The 14,843-nt window shown below is 41.0% G+C and overlaps 1 protein-coding gene across 1 annotated transcript in view; it reads right to left on the bottom strand.

Annotated features, from left to right (window-relative positions):
* Positions 1 to 14,843, bottom strand: part of CDH23 (cadherin related 23) — a 1,673,137-nt gene that overhangs the window by 1,068,340 nt on the left and 589,954 nt on the right. Inside the window, exon 8 of the mRNA XM_033942780.1 lies at positions 4,504 to 4,632. Within this exon, the coding sequence (XP_033798671.1) occupies positions 4,504 to 4,632 (129 nt within the window). The remainder of the gene's footprint in view (positions 1 to 4,503; positions 4,633 to 14,843) is intronic.

Below are 14,843 nucleotides of genomic sequence, written 5' to 3' on the forward strand. Positions count from 1 at the left end.
TATCCACAAAAATAAAACAAAACTGTGAGCAGAAGGCTGAAACTAGATTTTCTAATCTTTTTTTTTTTCAATAAGAACTTCCTTCCCCATTTTAAGCTCTTAATACACTCTTTCTACTGGCATTCTGTACATTTTATTAGAAAGATTTAATAGATCAGATCTACTGTACTAGTGTAAAGGACAGCATTGTCTCATACTCATAATTATTTCAATGTACTGACATTTTGTAACCCTGCAGTTTCCTCCTGCTCCTATAGACCTCTAGTTCAATCAAAACCAGGCTGGCAGCCTGATACTTACCATAGTGTTCATGGGCAACTACCCAGGGATTTTTCCTTTAGCTTTATAACCACTGCCCCCAGTGTATCTAGTCTGGTCCCTATAACAATATTCCTACAGATGGAGACCATACACTAGAACTCCTTCTGGAACCCTGCAGTCATGGGCCCTGAATCCCAGTACTTGGTGTTACACTCGAGGGGTGACCATATCTGCTATACTTTTCTGCCAGTCCCCATAGAAAGATCTTTGTCAATAGAAGTACAGTAGTAAGCAGCCAAGACCAGTTGTTACTTTTTCTTGTTCTCTGACTCCCTTGTGATGACTTGGGCTGTTCATTTCATGTAGCTGCTGCTGATCTGCCTGACTTGGTAGCCTGATATTAGTTTTCACTGGGGTATTTTACCCAAAAAATAAAATAAATGAAAAGACCACATACATAAAAAAATTGCTAAAGGGTCTTGTGTTGAACAAGCTTTTCCTATTTACTTGCAATATGAAAAAGGGAGGTGAAAAAAAGTACCTTAGCTCCATCTTGAGCACAGACTTTGGTACCCAGGGACCTATACAGTCACCTTTTGTATTTAATGTTTCCTCAAGCTACTAGCCAAGCTGATTCAGTTGATGGATACTCAGGGGAAGATTCTCAAAGGTTCATGGTAAAAACTGTTGTAGCCATTCTTGTAACAATTTTAAAAAAGCAAGTCATTCTCCAAAAACAGCACATGCAAATGAGGTTCACAGAGTAGAGCATAAGCTCCCTAAATTTACTTGAGTTGCTGGTGGTAGCGATCAGCATATGCGTGTGACTACGTGGATGGTGTCGTCGAGAGCATTTGGCTTCCTGGACCATGGATGATTTTCCAAGGGTTGCTGAGCAGGGATGGTATACATCTATCAAAGAAGGGAAGAAGTGTCTTTGGCAGCAGGCTGGCTAATCTACTGAAAAGGGCTTTAAACTAGAAATGATTGTAAGGGTATATTCTTTATAAGCTTATTTTGCTATGCAAGAAATCACACAAAAACATTGTCTCTTTTTGTTATCTGTAACTATGACTACTGGCTGTGGAATTTCCCTCCCCCCTCTCTGTTTTCATGAGAAACGAAACTTATCTTTCCTCATAAGCTACACCCATTATTAGCTTGTGACTGGGCATGTACAAAGGGGGGGACTATAAATATGTGTTGTTGTTCTGAATAAAGACATCTCTTTTGCCATGTAATAGTCTGCATGTGTGTTCTTTACTTCCTAATGAGATGCCCTCCTCCCCCCCCCTTTTTTTATATCGGTACCAGAGACGACAGAGTATGTGTTTAAGGTAGTATTGGTATCTGAACATTTTCAGTGATGGAGAAGGATGATCAAAGCTACCGGGTGAGTATAAGCATTCAGGTAAGTAAATCACTGAATGCCTCTACATGGATGGGAAAAGGGGACAATGTCCGGAAAGCAATATACACTATATACTAATGCTCGAAGTATGGGAAACAAAATTCTGGATTTAGAAGCTGTGATGGAAGAAGAAGAGTTGGATATAGTGGTGATCATAGAGACATGGTTCATGGAGAACCATGACTGGAATGTAGTTATACTGGGCTATAATCTGTTCAGGAAAGACAGGGTAGGAAGAAAAGGAAGGGGAGTAGCGTTATATGTTAAAGATCAAATTAAATCCACACAATTTGTAGGATCTGCAGGGCAAGGAAGAGGCACTGTGCATCAATTTAGAAAGAGGAAATGGTAAATATATTTACATTGGTGTGATATACAAGCCTCCTTCAAAGACAGAAGAAGTGGACGTCTATAAATAATAAACTTGAAACAATTCTAAATTGGCTCAATGTAAACAAATTAGCTTTAAACATTAATAAAACAAAATCCATGCTTTTTACTTGGAAAAAAGATATAGGCCTGAAGATTCCATTTGTCCTTAATAACATTTACCACCTTTTAGGGTGGACAGCAGTGGCTGTTTTGATTTTGATTTTGTTGTTTTTTTATTCTTAGTAGTCACCTGCACTCTTCTGTTTTTCAAATAACACATGACATAGTAATTCGTAAATGAAATAATGCAATACAGTTTTACAATAAATAGGCTCCTGAAAACACTCATTGATCTGTGTAAAGTACTCCAGACCAACAGATTATATTTGTGTTTTATGGGGTCTTTTTGTCCTTGATGGTATTTTATCATGGATTCTGTCCTTTGCAGTGTTTCAAATGGTCGGAGAAACTGGTGTGTGCAGCATACTTTGAAAATATACTGAAATGCATCCGGATCTTAGGGAAAAATCATAATGTTTTCCTTCTCTCTCTCTCTGCTTTTATAACAGGATTAAAGTGTTGAAAAGCAAGCTGTAGCCCGGCGTCACGGTAGAAGGAACTCGTAGGAGGGGGCCAGGAGCCTTTGCAAAGCTGCCACAGTAGATTTGGAGGCAGAAAATCCTATTTCTCACTCCTTAATTCCAGTCAATTCCAGTCAAAGAGCTGATAGTGATCTGTTTGCAGTAATTTGCTGCAGTTTATCCACTCCTTTCACTTTCTATCAGCTCTTCACTGACGGCCAGCCTGACATGCTGTTACTCGAGTGAGGAAATTAAAATTTGATGCAATAATCCCAAATAAGAAGGACTTTATTAGGTAATATATACACTTTAGTTAGGCATTCCTGCCTGCTACACATATAGCAGAGGCATGCTGGGACCACAGATAAAGATAGTGGTGAATGGAAGAAAAGATGCAGAGGGAAGAAAAGTGAAAGTGTAAGAAAGGCAGTGGGAGGAAACAGTTCTAGCAAAAGATTACAAGAGACAGCAAGAGGGAAACCAAATGCGAAACTGCTCACCTATATTGTCCTCACTCTGATGACCACAGCTGGTGGGGGGGAGGTTACTTTCATGGGTCTTATGACATGTGTTGCATGTTTCACCAGGCAAACATTTAGAGCTATCTAGATAAATCCTCTGAACTTGTGAGTGAAGGGGCTGCTGAGACATCAGACTAATTGATTTGCATAAGGGATTCTGATTTGGAATGATAGAGTCTGGATTTTTGTAGAACTGTCTTTTTTTCCTAATCTTTTATAGGAGTTTTCTTACTGTTCTGTTTCTGCCGACTGTTAAGAGCAAACCAGTGATATGAGTTGGACTTCTGATCCCAATAGTGGTCAATTTTGAAGCCTGTTTTCTGGTTTTGAGGCTTGCCATTTGATAATAATTACTTTCCCGGTTTATCCCTTAGTGCAACTCATCATTAATAAATATTATTATCTAATGCAACTTTACTGGAAATGTTAACTTTGCTCCCTTATAGGTCCTAAAATTTACATTACTAGTACCCACACTCTCAAAGTCAATGACAAACTTCCCTTATCAAAAAAAATGATGAAATAGAGAAATGCTTATTCTTTTTATGTATTTTTTCTGATCCACTTCTTTTTTTTTCTCAATTGTTTTTTCTTTTTCTCTGACATTAGTAAAACATTTTAAAACCATTTTTTTTGGATCATTCATATTCAACTGATAATGACTGAACTGAGGATAAAGAAATCTCAAGTGCTCGCGGCAGTCTGATTTTTAGAACTTGTCTTCGTCAAATCTGCCTTTTGCGGGCTATCATTCAAGAGTCCCCCTATATTGATAATACTTGTACTTTACTTTCTTTTATACTGCTAGCCTCCATCAGAAAGTTTAACAGATCTGTTCAAATTTGGCTCCAAAAGGATGCTGCTTATCAGATTAGTAAGATTTTAACATCAACATAAAAGATGTGTATCCTGTTTTTTTAATGCAAATTCTCACTGTAAGAAATAAGCACATAAGCATTGCCTCTGCTGAGTCAGACCATAGGTCCATCATGCCCATCAGTCCGCTCCCGTGGTGGCCCCCCAGGTCAATGACCTGTAGTGATCTATTACTCTACTACTCTATTACTTTACAGCCTTCTGTACTGTATATTACTTTACAGCCTTCTGTACTATATAGTAACCCTCTAATTGTACCCCTGGATCCCCTTTTCCTTCATGAACTCGTCCAATCCCCTTTTGAACCCCAAAGTCGTACTCTGCAAAAAAAAAAAAAAAAAAAAATCTCACCATATGCTAAACTGTGTGCTTATTGATGTTTCCAGGATTAGAGACCATAGAGATATTTTAGCCAGAAATGAAAGCAGCTTTTTATATACAGCATTTATCCAAATGGGAAGACAGAGATAACTTTGATTACCGGTGAGGAATTCTCATAGATATTGGTGCTGTAAGGCAGGTTGATGAAGATTGGAGCCATATCTTGTACATCTGAGATGGTAATGGCCATATTAGCCAACGTTGAGAGAGGCTTCACTTTGTCTTGATCCTACGAGAAAACACAAACAAAAATTCACCTAATCGATATCGGAGATTTTTCACTTTTTTTCCCTGGTTTAAAATTGTGCTCACCTCATTGAGCTAACATTGTTTCTGCATTAATCACAGCGTTCCGGAGGGTTTTCTTTATGCCTGTGATGTATGAGAGAAGGGCAAACGTTTATGCTCTCTCTCTGGTTCTGAGGCTTTTTTCCTCCGTTCACTGTTATTGTCTGTAGGCACTAGTGAAGCTATATTCAGTGGAGTTGTTTGGTGTCTTAGCGGTTGCTATTTCTCCACTTCTAATTCTATAATTTTTCCATGGGATAATTACTATACATGACCAAAGATTTTATAGGAGCTGAAATCATTGAAACCTGATGAGCATTGGTGATGATAATTAGGGCTTCTGAACTGAAACACTGAGAAAACAAGCACGATACAAAAAGATTATCAAGTTTATCAAGTTTATTATGTTATTTGATTAATCGCCTATTCTACATTCTAGACGATATACAAACAATAATGAGTGAATAAAAACTTGGGGTAGTTATTACATAGACAAATAAAATTACATAATTACAAAAACTTACAATCATGAAACATTAGGAAAACTATATTTAAAGGGTTACATTCTGTATCAAATTTTATATTTCAGGATTACAACAATAGGGAGGGAATAAAAGCACAAATAAGAAAATAAAAGATTAAGAAGGATTATAATGTTATTTATTAACTAAAAGCATCATTGAATATTAACTAAAAGCATCATTGAATAAGAAACTTTTAAGCTTAGTCTTGAAATTAACTAAGTTCTTTTCTTCTCTTATATAAATAGGAAGATTATTCCAAGATTGTGGGGCGGTCACTGAAAAAATTGTAAGGGGCCCTTTTACTAAGCTGCGTTAAGTACTAGCATAGGTTTACCGCAAGTTAAAAAAGCACTATCACAGGGCATGCTCAGATATTCTGCAGCAGTTCTTGCATGTGAACGTGCGACCCACGTGCTCAAAAATAATTTTTACTTTTAACACTGGGGGCAGGTCTGGGGATGGAGAGTAGGCATGCGGTTAGTGCGACTGCCATGTGCTAACTGATTCTCGTGTGGTTATTGCATGAGCCCTTACCACCTAACAGGGGTAGGCAATCACAGTCCTCGAGGGTCACAACCCAGTCAGGTTTACAAGATTTCCACAATGAATATGCATGAGATTGATGTGCATACAATGGAAGCAGTCCATGCAAAATTAATCTCATGCATATTCATTGTGGAAATCTTGAAAACCTGACAGGATTGTGGCCCTCGAGGGTCATCATTGTCCATCCGACCTAGAAAATAGGTGTAATTAAGGGCTCATGCAATAATGGGAAAATTACTGTGTGGCCATTATTGCCAAAATAGAAAAACTGGCCGTTTCCTGGCAGCATTTAAAGTGGCCTTTATGTACAGTAAAAACCCACGCTAGAGATAGCGCAGCCTACTTTTTAGCACTGCTTAGTTAAAGGGCCCTAAAGTAGGTGCTTTTTGGATATACACTGGAAAAATGCCACTTCCTCCATTACTCCCACCCAACTTCTGGCTATTCTTGGACTCTACTTTTCTGTGTTGACGACTCCAAATTGACTTCAATGTATATATTCATTCCTCCAGAAAAGATACCCAACACTGGAGTGGCAGCGGTGATAAACACTGGTTTTTTTTTCATACCTTGAAAAAGACTGCAATTAGCTGGAAAATAGACGTCCTAATGGTGATGCAAGAAAATAGTCTTAAATTGTCAGTTATTTTCACTCTATTACCCATTTGGGTTGATATTATTATTAATTTTGATTTATTTACTGACTTGTCATGAAGAGATTCACTCAAAGTGGTTTATAATACATTGAATACAATCAGGCACTCTTGGATATTTTCCCTATCTATCCCAGCAGGTTGATAATCTAACTGGGGCAATGGTGAGTTAAGTGGCTTGCTCAATCATAAGGAACAGGCTGGGATTGAACTCACAACCACACGGTGTAGAGGCAGCAGCTCTAACCACTAGGCCATAATTCCCTCCCAAATTGATCAATAAGGGGGCCCTTTTATTAAACTGCACTATAATCTGGGCTTCACATATTGTAAACACGGGATTTTACCATGCAATAAACCTAGATTTAACACAGCATCTTTTTGTGGTGACCCTCTATTTTTCTGCAAGTTGTGCACACTAATATAACCATTAGTGTGTGGTACATGCAGGATTTTAACACAGGACCATTTAACGCTACCTAGCACTAAGGGCTTGATTCTGCAAGTGTTGCCTAGGTCGGCAGTGCTTAGCCGAGTTTCAAGCGGAACTCAAAATTGCTTAATTAGCATTGTAATCGACCATGCTATTAAAATATCATTAAAAAAGATTAAAAGTTCTGCGTGGAACTTGGAGCAGTGTCTACCGATGCCTAAGTCAAGGTGCTTCCTGGCGCCTAACGACATGTGGTTAGGTGCAGAGAATAAGCATTGTATGACTTAGGCCCTGGCAGATGCCTGTGTTAGTCACTGGTAAATTTGGCCAGAAGACCCCTTTCCTTTCTGTGGGGTCTTTCTCTCCCCTACTATAGTAATTGATTTGAAAGCCTTCTTCCTTTCTCTCATTACAGCCTCATCAGAACTGAATTGGTTTCCCTTCCCTTTCCTGGGATATGAGCTCAAGTGATCGCATGACAAGGATTGAAAAGCCTTTTCCCCTTCTTTCCCAAAACAACCCCATCGGAACTGAATTGGTTCCCCCACCCCCACCCCCACCCCCACCTTCCTGGACTCTGAGCTCGTGTGATCACATGACAAGGTGATCAAAAGAATACCACTGGCCCAGATCATTCTTTTCTGTGAGGACTACAGATTTATTTTTACCCATATCTAGAACCTGCCACCTTTCTATGACACTTTATTTATTTATTTATTCATTCAATTTTTTATACCATTCTCCCAAGAGAGCTCAGAACGGTTTACATGAATTTATTCAGGTACTCAAGCATTTTTCCCTGTCTGTCCCGGTGGGCTAACAGTCTATCTAATGTACCTGGGGCAATGGGGGGGGGGGATTAAGTGACTTGCCCAGGGTCACAAGGAGCAGCGTGGGTTTGAACCCACTTTCCCAGGGCGCTGAGGCTGTAGCTTTAACCAATGCGCCACACACTACTCATCTGACACTAATCTCCTCCCATGACTTTCAGTATCATTTGTATGCCAATGACTCACAGATCTATCTCTCTACACCTGAAATCTCTACAGACATTCAGGCCAAAGTCAGCCTGCCTGTCTGACATCGCTACCTGGATGTCTCACTGCCATCTAAAATTAAACATGGCCAAGACTGAGCTCATTATTTTTCCTCCTAAACCCGAACTCATCCTCCCTTTCTTGTTGTCTCGCAACCTCGAGGTAATCTTTGACTCATCTCTCTCCTCTTCACAAATCCAACAGACCACCAAAACTTGTTTCTTTCTCTACAAAACTGCCAACCCTTCCTTTATGAACACACTGCTAAGATCCTCATCTATAGCTTCAGCACCTCTCACCTAGACTACTGCAACATGCTTCTCACTGGCCTTGTGCTAAACCATCTATCTCTCCATCAATCTGTTTAGAACTCTGCTCTATGCCTCATATTCCGCCAGTCGCTATGCTCACACAACCCCTCTCCTCAAATCACTTTATTGGCTCCCTATCTGTTTCCACATAATTATATTCACTCTGTAGCTCCTCAGTCTCTCCTCTCTCTCAATACTCCTCCCTGGGACTCTGCTCATCAGGTAAGTCTCTCTTATCTGTACCCTTCTCCTCTACTGCCAACTCCAGACTCCGTCACTTCTACTTTGCTGCACCTATACCTAGAACTGCCTGACTCGGTACGTCAACCTCCGTCTCTGGCAGTATTCAAATCCAGGCTCGAAGTCCACTTCTTTGAAGCTGCTTTCAATTCCAACCCATCTGCTAAGCAACCATATCTGTCTGCTCAGACAATTTGTTTTGATGTGTGGGATAAGAAGTGCTAAATAAACTTAGAAACAAACCTTGAAACATATGCCATCTTGAATACAGTTTTTCCTCTATAGGCAAAGAATGAGAAAATGTCATTTCTGAATAAGCTACAATGTGAGTTGATTTATTGATAGCATACCACTTCAGAGTTTAGCTCTGTTCTTTTCAATTTTCTAATTTTAAGCCAAAAGAAGAAGCCCACCTATAGTACTTTTCTAACTAAAAATGTCCTGTCAAGTGTTAATACAAATCTTAGCAAAATGTTGCATGCATTTTTTTCCCATGAGTACTTATATTTTCTTAGGAATGGAGTCCTTTATCTTTTGATTATGAGTTCTCATATAAGATACAGTGTAATTCTACTGTATAAAGATGGTGCTGGAAATTACCCTCTAAGAATGACAAGCATTGCTGGGGAAGATCTGAAGTACAAAAAAGGGCAGTGAAGCAGCTAATGTTGCCTTGGAGATGAGCAGTACTGAGATCCTGTTGGACCCGCTTTGAGCTCCGGACATCGATCTCTATTCCTATTTCATCAGAGGAGCAGGGAAGGCGTGAAGGATCTGTTTCTTCTTTGGTAACTGGAGTCCATCAGGCCGAAACAGAATATGAGTAGTAAAATGGACCAGGTTAAAAAAATGTGTGGAAAAATCTCACCGCTTAAGTGATTGTAATGGAAACTAAGATTCTTGACTGCTCAGAGAAGATACGTGGAGGGGCATAATCAAAAAAAACGTCTAAGTCCCCTTTTGGCCTAAGGCCTTAAACGTTGAAAGTAGAAGCAGGGAAAATGTCCATTATCAAAAAAAAACTTCCAAAAAGAGGTCTTTTTTGATAATGGCCTGCCTCTATGTTCAGCTGTTTAAACGCCCAGACCAATACCACGTCTAAACTTATACCCTATAATCAACCTAAAAAAAGCCTAAGCCCTAAACATCCAAAACAAGGGCTTTTAGGCGAAGGAGGAGCCAGTCCTTCGCCTAAAAACTGGATTCTGTAACCGGTGTCTGTCAAAAACAACACCGGTTACAAAATCCACCTCCCCCCTACAATGATCGGGCCAGGAGAGAGCCCAAGCCCTCCTGGCCCCGCGGCATCCCGAACCTTCCCAACAATGATCGGGGCATGAGGGAGCCCAAGCCCTCTTGCCCCGCGGCACCCCGAATCTTCCCGACAATGATCTGGGCAGGAGGGAGCCCAAGCCCTCCTGCCCCACGATCCCCAATCCCTCCCCCCCATCCAATGGGGCCAGGAGGGAGCCCAAGCCCTCCTGGCCACGCAATCCTCACCCCCTACAAGATCAAGCAGGAGGGAGCCCAACCCCTCCTGCCCAGGTGGACCCCCTACCCTCAACCCCTACTAAAATATGGGCAGGAGGGATTCCAGGCCCTCCTGCCCTCAAATTGACTCCCCTCAATGACTGCTCCCCTGAACCCCCGATGCTCCCCCCCCCGCCGACCTGCGACCCCCCGGCCGACTCCACAACCCCCCAACCCCCAATCCCACTCCCCATACCTTGAAAAAGTTGGCCGGACGGACGGGTGCCAAGCCCGCCGGCTCCGGAATGGGGCGCCTGGGCCAACCAGAATAGGCCCGGGAGCCTCATGTTAGGTGCCGTCTATAGAATTGCACCTAGCGGAGCCTAAAATGGACTTAGGTGCTAGTAGGCATCTTAAATTTAGATACAACCTATTTATGGCAGAGTTTTCATGGCCTAAATACTGGCACCAAAGTCCTATTTAGGCACCTACATTCATAACATGCCCACGATCCACCCCAATCACATGTAGTTTCTAGTTGGCGCCCTGGACTAGACGCCTAGCACCCAATTAATTTCAATTAAAGTCAATTATGAGGTGTTAATGGCTTGTTGTTGGCACCAATTAAGCTCTTAAAATAATTGTTAAGCACCTTGATCGGCTAGGCGTGCTGATTTAGGCGCCTAACTTTAGGTGTCATTTATAGAATCAGAGCCTAGGAGGCTCATAATTAAAAAACATAGACCTCTAAAAAGCATCCTAAATTGGCACTTGGACGTCCTAATTGTCAGGACGTCCAAGTGCCAATAATCAAAACCATCTTTCTGTACATCTAGCAAGGTGTTCCAGCCTCTTTGTGTCCAGAGAATTAGATGGGTGTGGTGGAGGCATGTTATAGATGAGCTTTGGGCATTCTCTAGGGTGGGTTAGACATGGATGTCCTGCAGTGATAATCAAACATTTTGCAAGATATCCTAAACAGAACTTATATGGGTGGAACTAGCCCTGTTTTAGAAGGGTCTAAGTGCCACAAAGGTGGCCAGACTTACCAATGACCACTGCATGCATCAATGTAAGATACCCCCACACTCCCCTGATGCTCACTGACCCCCTCCTACCACACAATAATGAGAACAAAAAGGTACGTACCTGGCTCTAAAACAGCAGCATCTGGCATGGAAAAATCTAGTACAGCTGCACACAGATGTCTTAAGTAGCCTGGTAGATGGGCTAGTGAACCATAGAGAGAAGGACCCAGGTCCATAAGCCACCCTAACCACTACATTTAATAATAATGTTTGACCCTACCCAAAACCTACTATACTGTCATGTAGGTGCCATCTGCAGCCATAAGTGCTATTGGGGTGGTACAATGGGTAAAGAAGGTTTTAGGGGTGGGGGGGGCTCACCCTAAATTATAAGGTGGTTATGGTGAGATATACAGCTGGCACCCTTTATGTGAAGTTCCCAGCCTCGACATCTAAAATGTCCCATTGCTCTGTTGGGATGTCTATGTGGCCAATCCATTACAATGCTGGCTCCACTCACGTCCAAATGGTCAGAATTAGGACATTTTCAATATGGATGGTTTTCTGATTGAAAATGGGGAATAAATTTAGATGTCGCGGTGGCCAAGACATCTAAGTAGATGATTTTTTTAAAAAATTATTATTATTATTATATTTGGATGTCCAGCAGTTGGCCATTTGAAAATGGCCATTTTTGTTCCTCCAACTTTGGATGGTCAGCTGGAAATGTCCAAGTTGGCTTGGCTGTTTTTTTTGTTTATTTGTTTTTTTAATGCCCTTCCACGTTTTCTGTGACTTTAAACAGCTTAATATATTTATTGATAAGTTTCCATTGCAGCTTGGGACTAAAGGCCCACATTGGATACCTTTCATTTTTTTATTTTTCTTATAAACTAAATAAACTGTAGTTCTGCTGGGTCCTCTCTCTTGTAGGGTGTTGTAAGATGCTGGAAAAACTTTGAATAAATGTATTATAGGGTTGTTTGCTTTGTGGTTTCCAACTTATTTATGCTAAAGCGATTACTGCTTGTTCATGTTCTAAATTGCTATGAAATTTTACAAAGACAAATTGTGGCAGTTTTTTTTAAATCTGTCCGTCCTCCATCCCTCCTCCCCTTCCCACTTATAATACTGATAATGACATATTTTTGCTATTAGTGCTAATAAAAATACCAGTGATAATAATAACCCTTATAAGCTGCAGGTTGAGACAAACTGTTTCCTTGTATGCAACTCTATGCAATCATAGTACATGGGTTTGTCGTGCCATTGGGGCTTGCGCGCATCTGTGAAGCTGAAAGCTATGCCGTCGGTAGTTTCACTACCAGCAGGACCTCTCAAGGTGGACAGGTTTCAGTGGAGATGTTAGACTACCAATGTACCATTCCTCTGGGCAGCAGTAGCAGATGGGCAGTGTTGGAGGCAGAGGATCACGTTTCATGTGACAATAGCAACATCGAATTTATACTGTGCAAATTGCGTGTATTCTGCCACGAAATCTTGAACACGAGTCAATGACACCTAACAAGCCTATGTAACCCATTGAATAGGGTCCCAGAGTCTATGCAATATTTTTCTCTTAACCCACAACTCAAAAGCAGTTTTCTCATAGAACTGGACTTCCTTATACATGTTTATCCAAGCCCCTAATAAGGGTCTCCTCCCTTGCTTCCATTGTTGAGCTATTGTCATCTTTGCTTTGCTTACAAGGATTTATGTGAGGGTCAACTAATACAGTGGTCTCAAACTCGCGGCCCGGGAGCCACATGCGGCCCGCCAGGTACTATTTTGAGGCCCTCTGTATGTTTATCATAATCACAAAAGTAAAATAAAACAGTTTCTTGATCATATCTCTCTTTTGCTATAAATGACAATATTATTATTAAGACTTGGCCAAAAGGAAAGATTTATAAACTATGAAGAGTTTTACCTCATGCAAAATTGTCATTTCTTTAATAAGACATTAACTATTTTTTCTGCGGCCCTCCAAGTACCAACAAATCCAAAATGTGGCCCTGCAAAGGGTTTGAGTTTGAGACCACTGAACTAATATGCGTGTCTCCTTGTTCCTCCTTTCAGAATTAATTCCTTAGCATCCAGCGCACGCTAAATCAGTTAGTGTGCCTTAATAAAAGGACCCCTTGGTGTTAATATTGCCAGTGAACTGTTGGATCCTTTCTATAATGCCATCTCTTTGCTTTTAGGCCCGCTGCACTAAAATATTGTTGTAAGCTAGGGAATCCTATCCTTCCTCCGGCTTTAGTTTTAGCAAGTCTTACTTTACATGCTTATTTTAACTTTTTTACCTTTCCAAAAGGAAATCCTGTAACATCCTTTCCCACTATTGCAAGCTGAAAACATGAGCATAAGACAATATGCTAATAGTCAGCTACCTTTGTACACTGCTGGGTATTCAGCCATCCTGCAGGGTAGACAGCCCTGCTAAGTGACTCTGTACCATTTGTTTAATTGCTGATTACATACGCCAAGTAAGAGTGCTTTAAGTCTTAAATGTTTTAATTTGTATCTAATGATGTTGAATTGTTTTCCCTCATATTATAGAGTGATATTTTACTTATGCTGTAACTCATCTGAAGCATATGATGGGGCAGGCAAGACACAAATGTAATAAATAAGTAAATTGATTAGTTAATAGACCTGATGTAATCTGTAATTACAGCAGTAGCTGTTAATGAATGTTAATGACGGTGTTAATGAGTGTCGCTCTTCATAATTGGTACATTATAGCAGTGTTTCTCAAGCTGGTCTTAGAGTATTGCCTAGCAGGTCTGCTTTTCAGCGTAACCATAATAGAAATGCATCAATATCTCTCATATGCATATTCCTTATGGTTATACTGAAAAGCTACATTGGCTGTGGGTACTCTTAAGACCATCTTGAGAAACACTGTCCTACAGTACAAATAGTCTGAAGTTCTTTAAATTACAGTTAGGTCACTGAGGGTCTTCTGAGGAAGACAGAATGCCACCTGATACTGTTGCCCTTCCCTTTTTTAGATACTTTGGTTTCAGTGGCTGTTATTGAGGCTCTGTCCATCTGTATATATCAGGAGGTTACACCCAGTCTTTGGGATGCACCCATCCAGTTAGGTTTTCAGGATATCTACAATGAATATTGCAAGAGATAAATTTGCATGCACTCCCTCCACTGTAGGCTTCAATGCTAAGAAATGTAAGGTCATGCACCTCGGAAGCGGAAATCCATACAGGATGTATTTCTTGAACGGAGAAACTTTAACTAGGACTTCAGCAGAACGAGATTTAGGAGTAATCATCAGTGCAGACATGAAAACTGCCAATCAAGTGGAGAAGGCTTCATCTAAGGCAAGGCAGATATTGGGTTGTATCAATAGAAGTTTCGTCAGCCGAAAGCCTGAAGTCATAATGCCGTTGTACAGGGCCATGGTGAGACCTCATCTGGAGTACTGTGTGCAATTCTGGAGGCCACATTACAGTAAAGATGTGCGCAGAATTGAATCGGTTCAACGGACGGCCACCAGGATGATCTCGGGGCTCAAGGGTCTCTCGTACGAAGAGAGACTGAACAAATTGCAGCTCTACACTCTTGAGGAACGTAGGAAGAGGGGAGACATGATCGAAACATTTAAGTACCTCACGGGACGTGTCGAAGTGGAAGATGATATTTTCTTTCTCAAGGGACCCTCGGCCACAAGAGAGCACCCGCTCAAACTCAGGGGCGGAAAATTTCATGGCGACACCAGAAAGTATTTCTTCACAGAGAGAGTGGTTGATCATTGGAACAAGCTTCCAGTGCAGGTGATCAAGGCAGACAGCGTGCCAGACTTTAAGAATAAATGGGATACCCATGTGGGATCCCTACGAGGGTCAAGATAAGGAAATTGGGTCATTAGGGCATAGACAGGGGGTGG

Source organism: Geotrypetes seraphini, chromosome 4, assembly GCF_902459505.1.
Source record: "Geotrypetes seraphini chromosome 4, aGeoSer1.1, whole genome shotgun sequence".
NCBI classification, from domain to species: domain Eukaryota; kingdom Metazoa; phylum Chordata; class Amphibia; order Gymnophiona; family Dermophiidae; genus Geotrypetes; species Geotrypetes seraphini.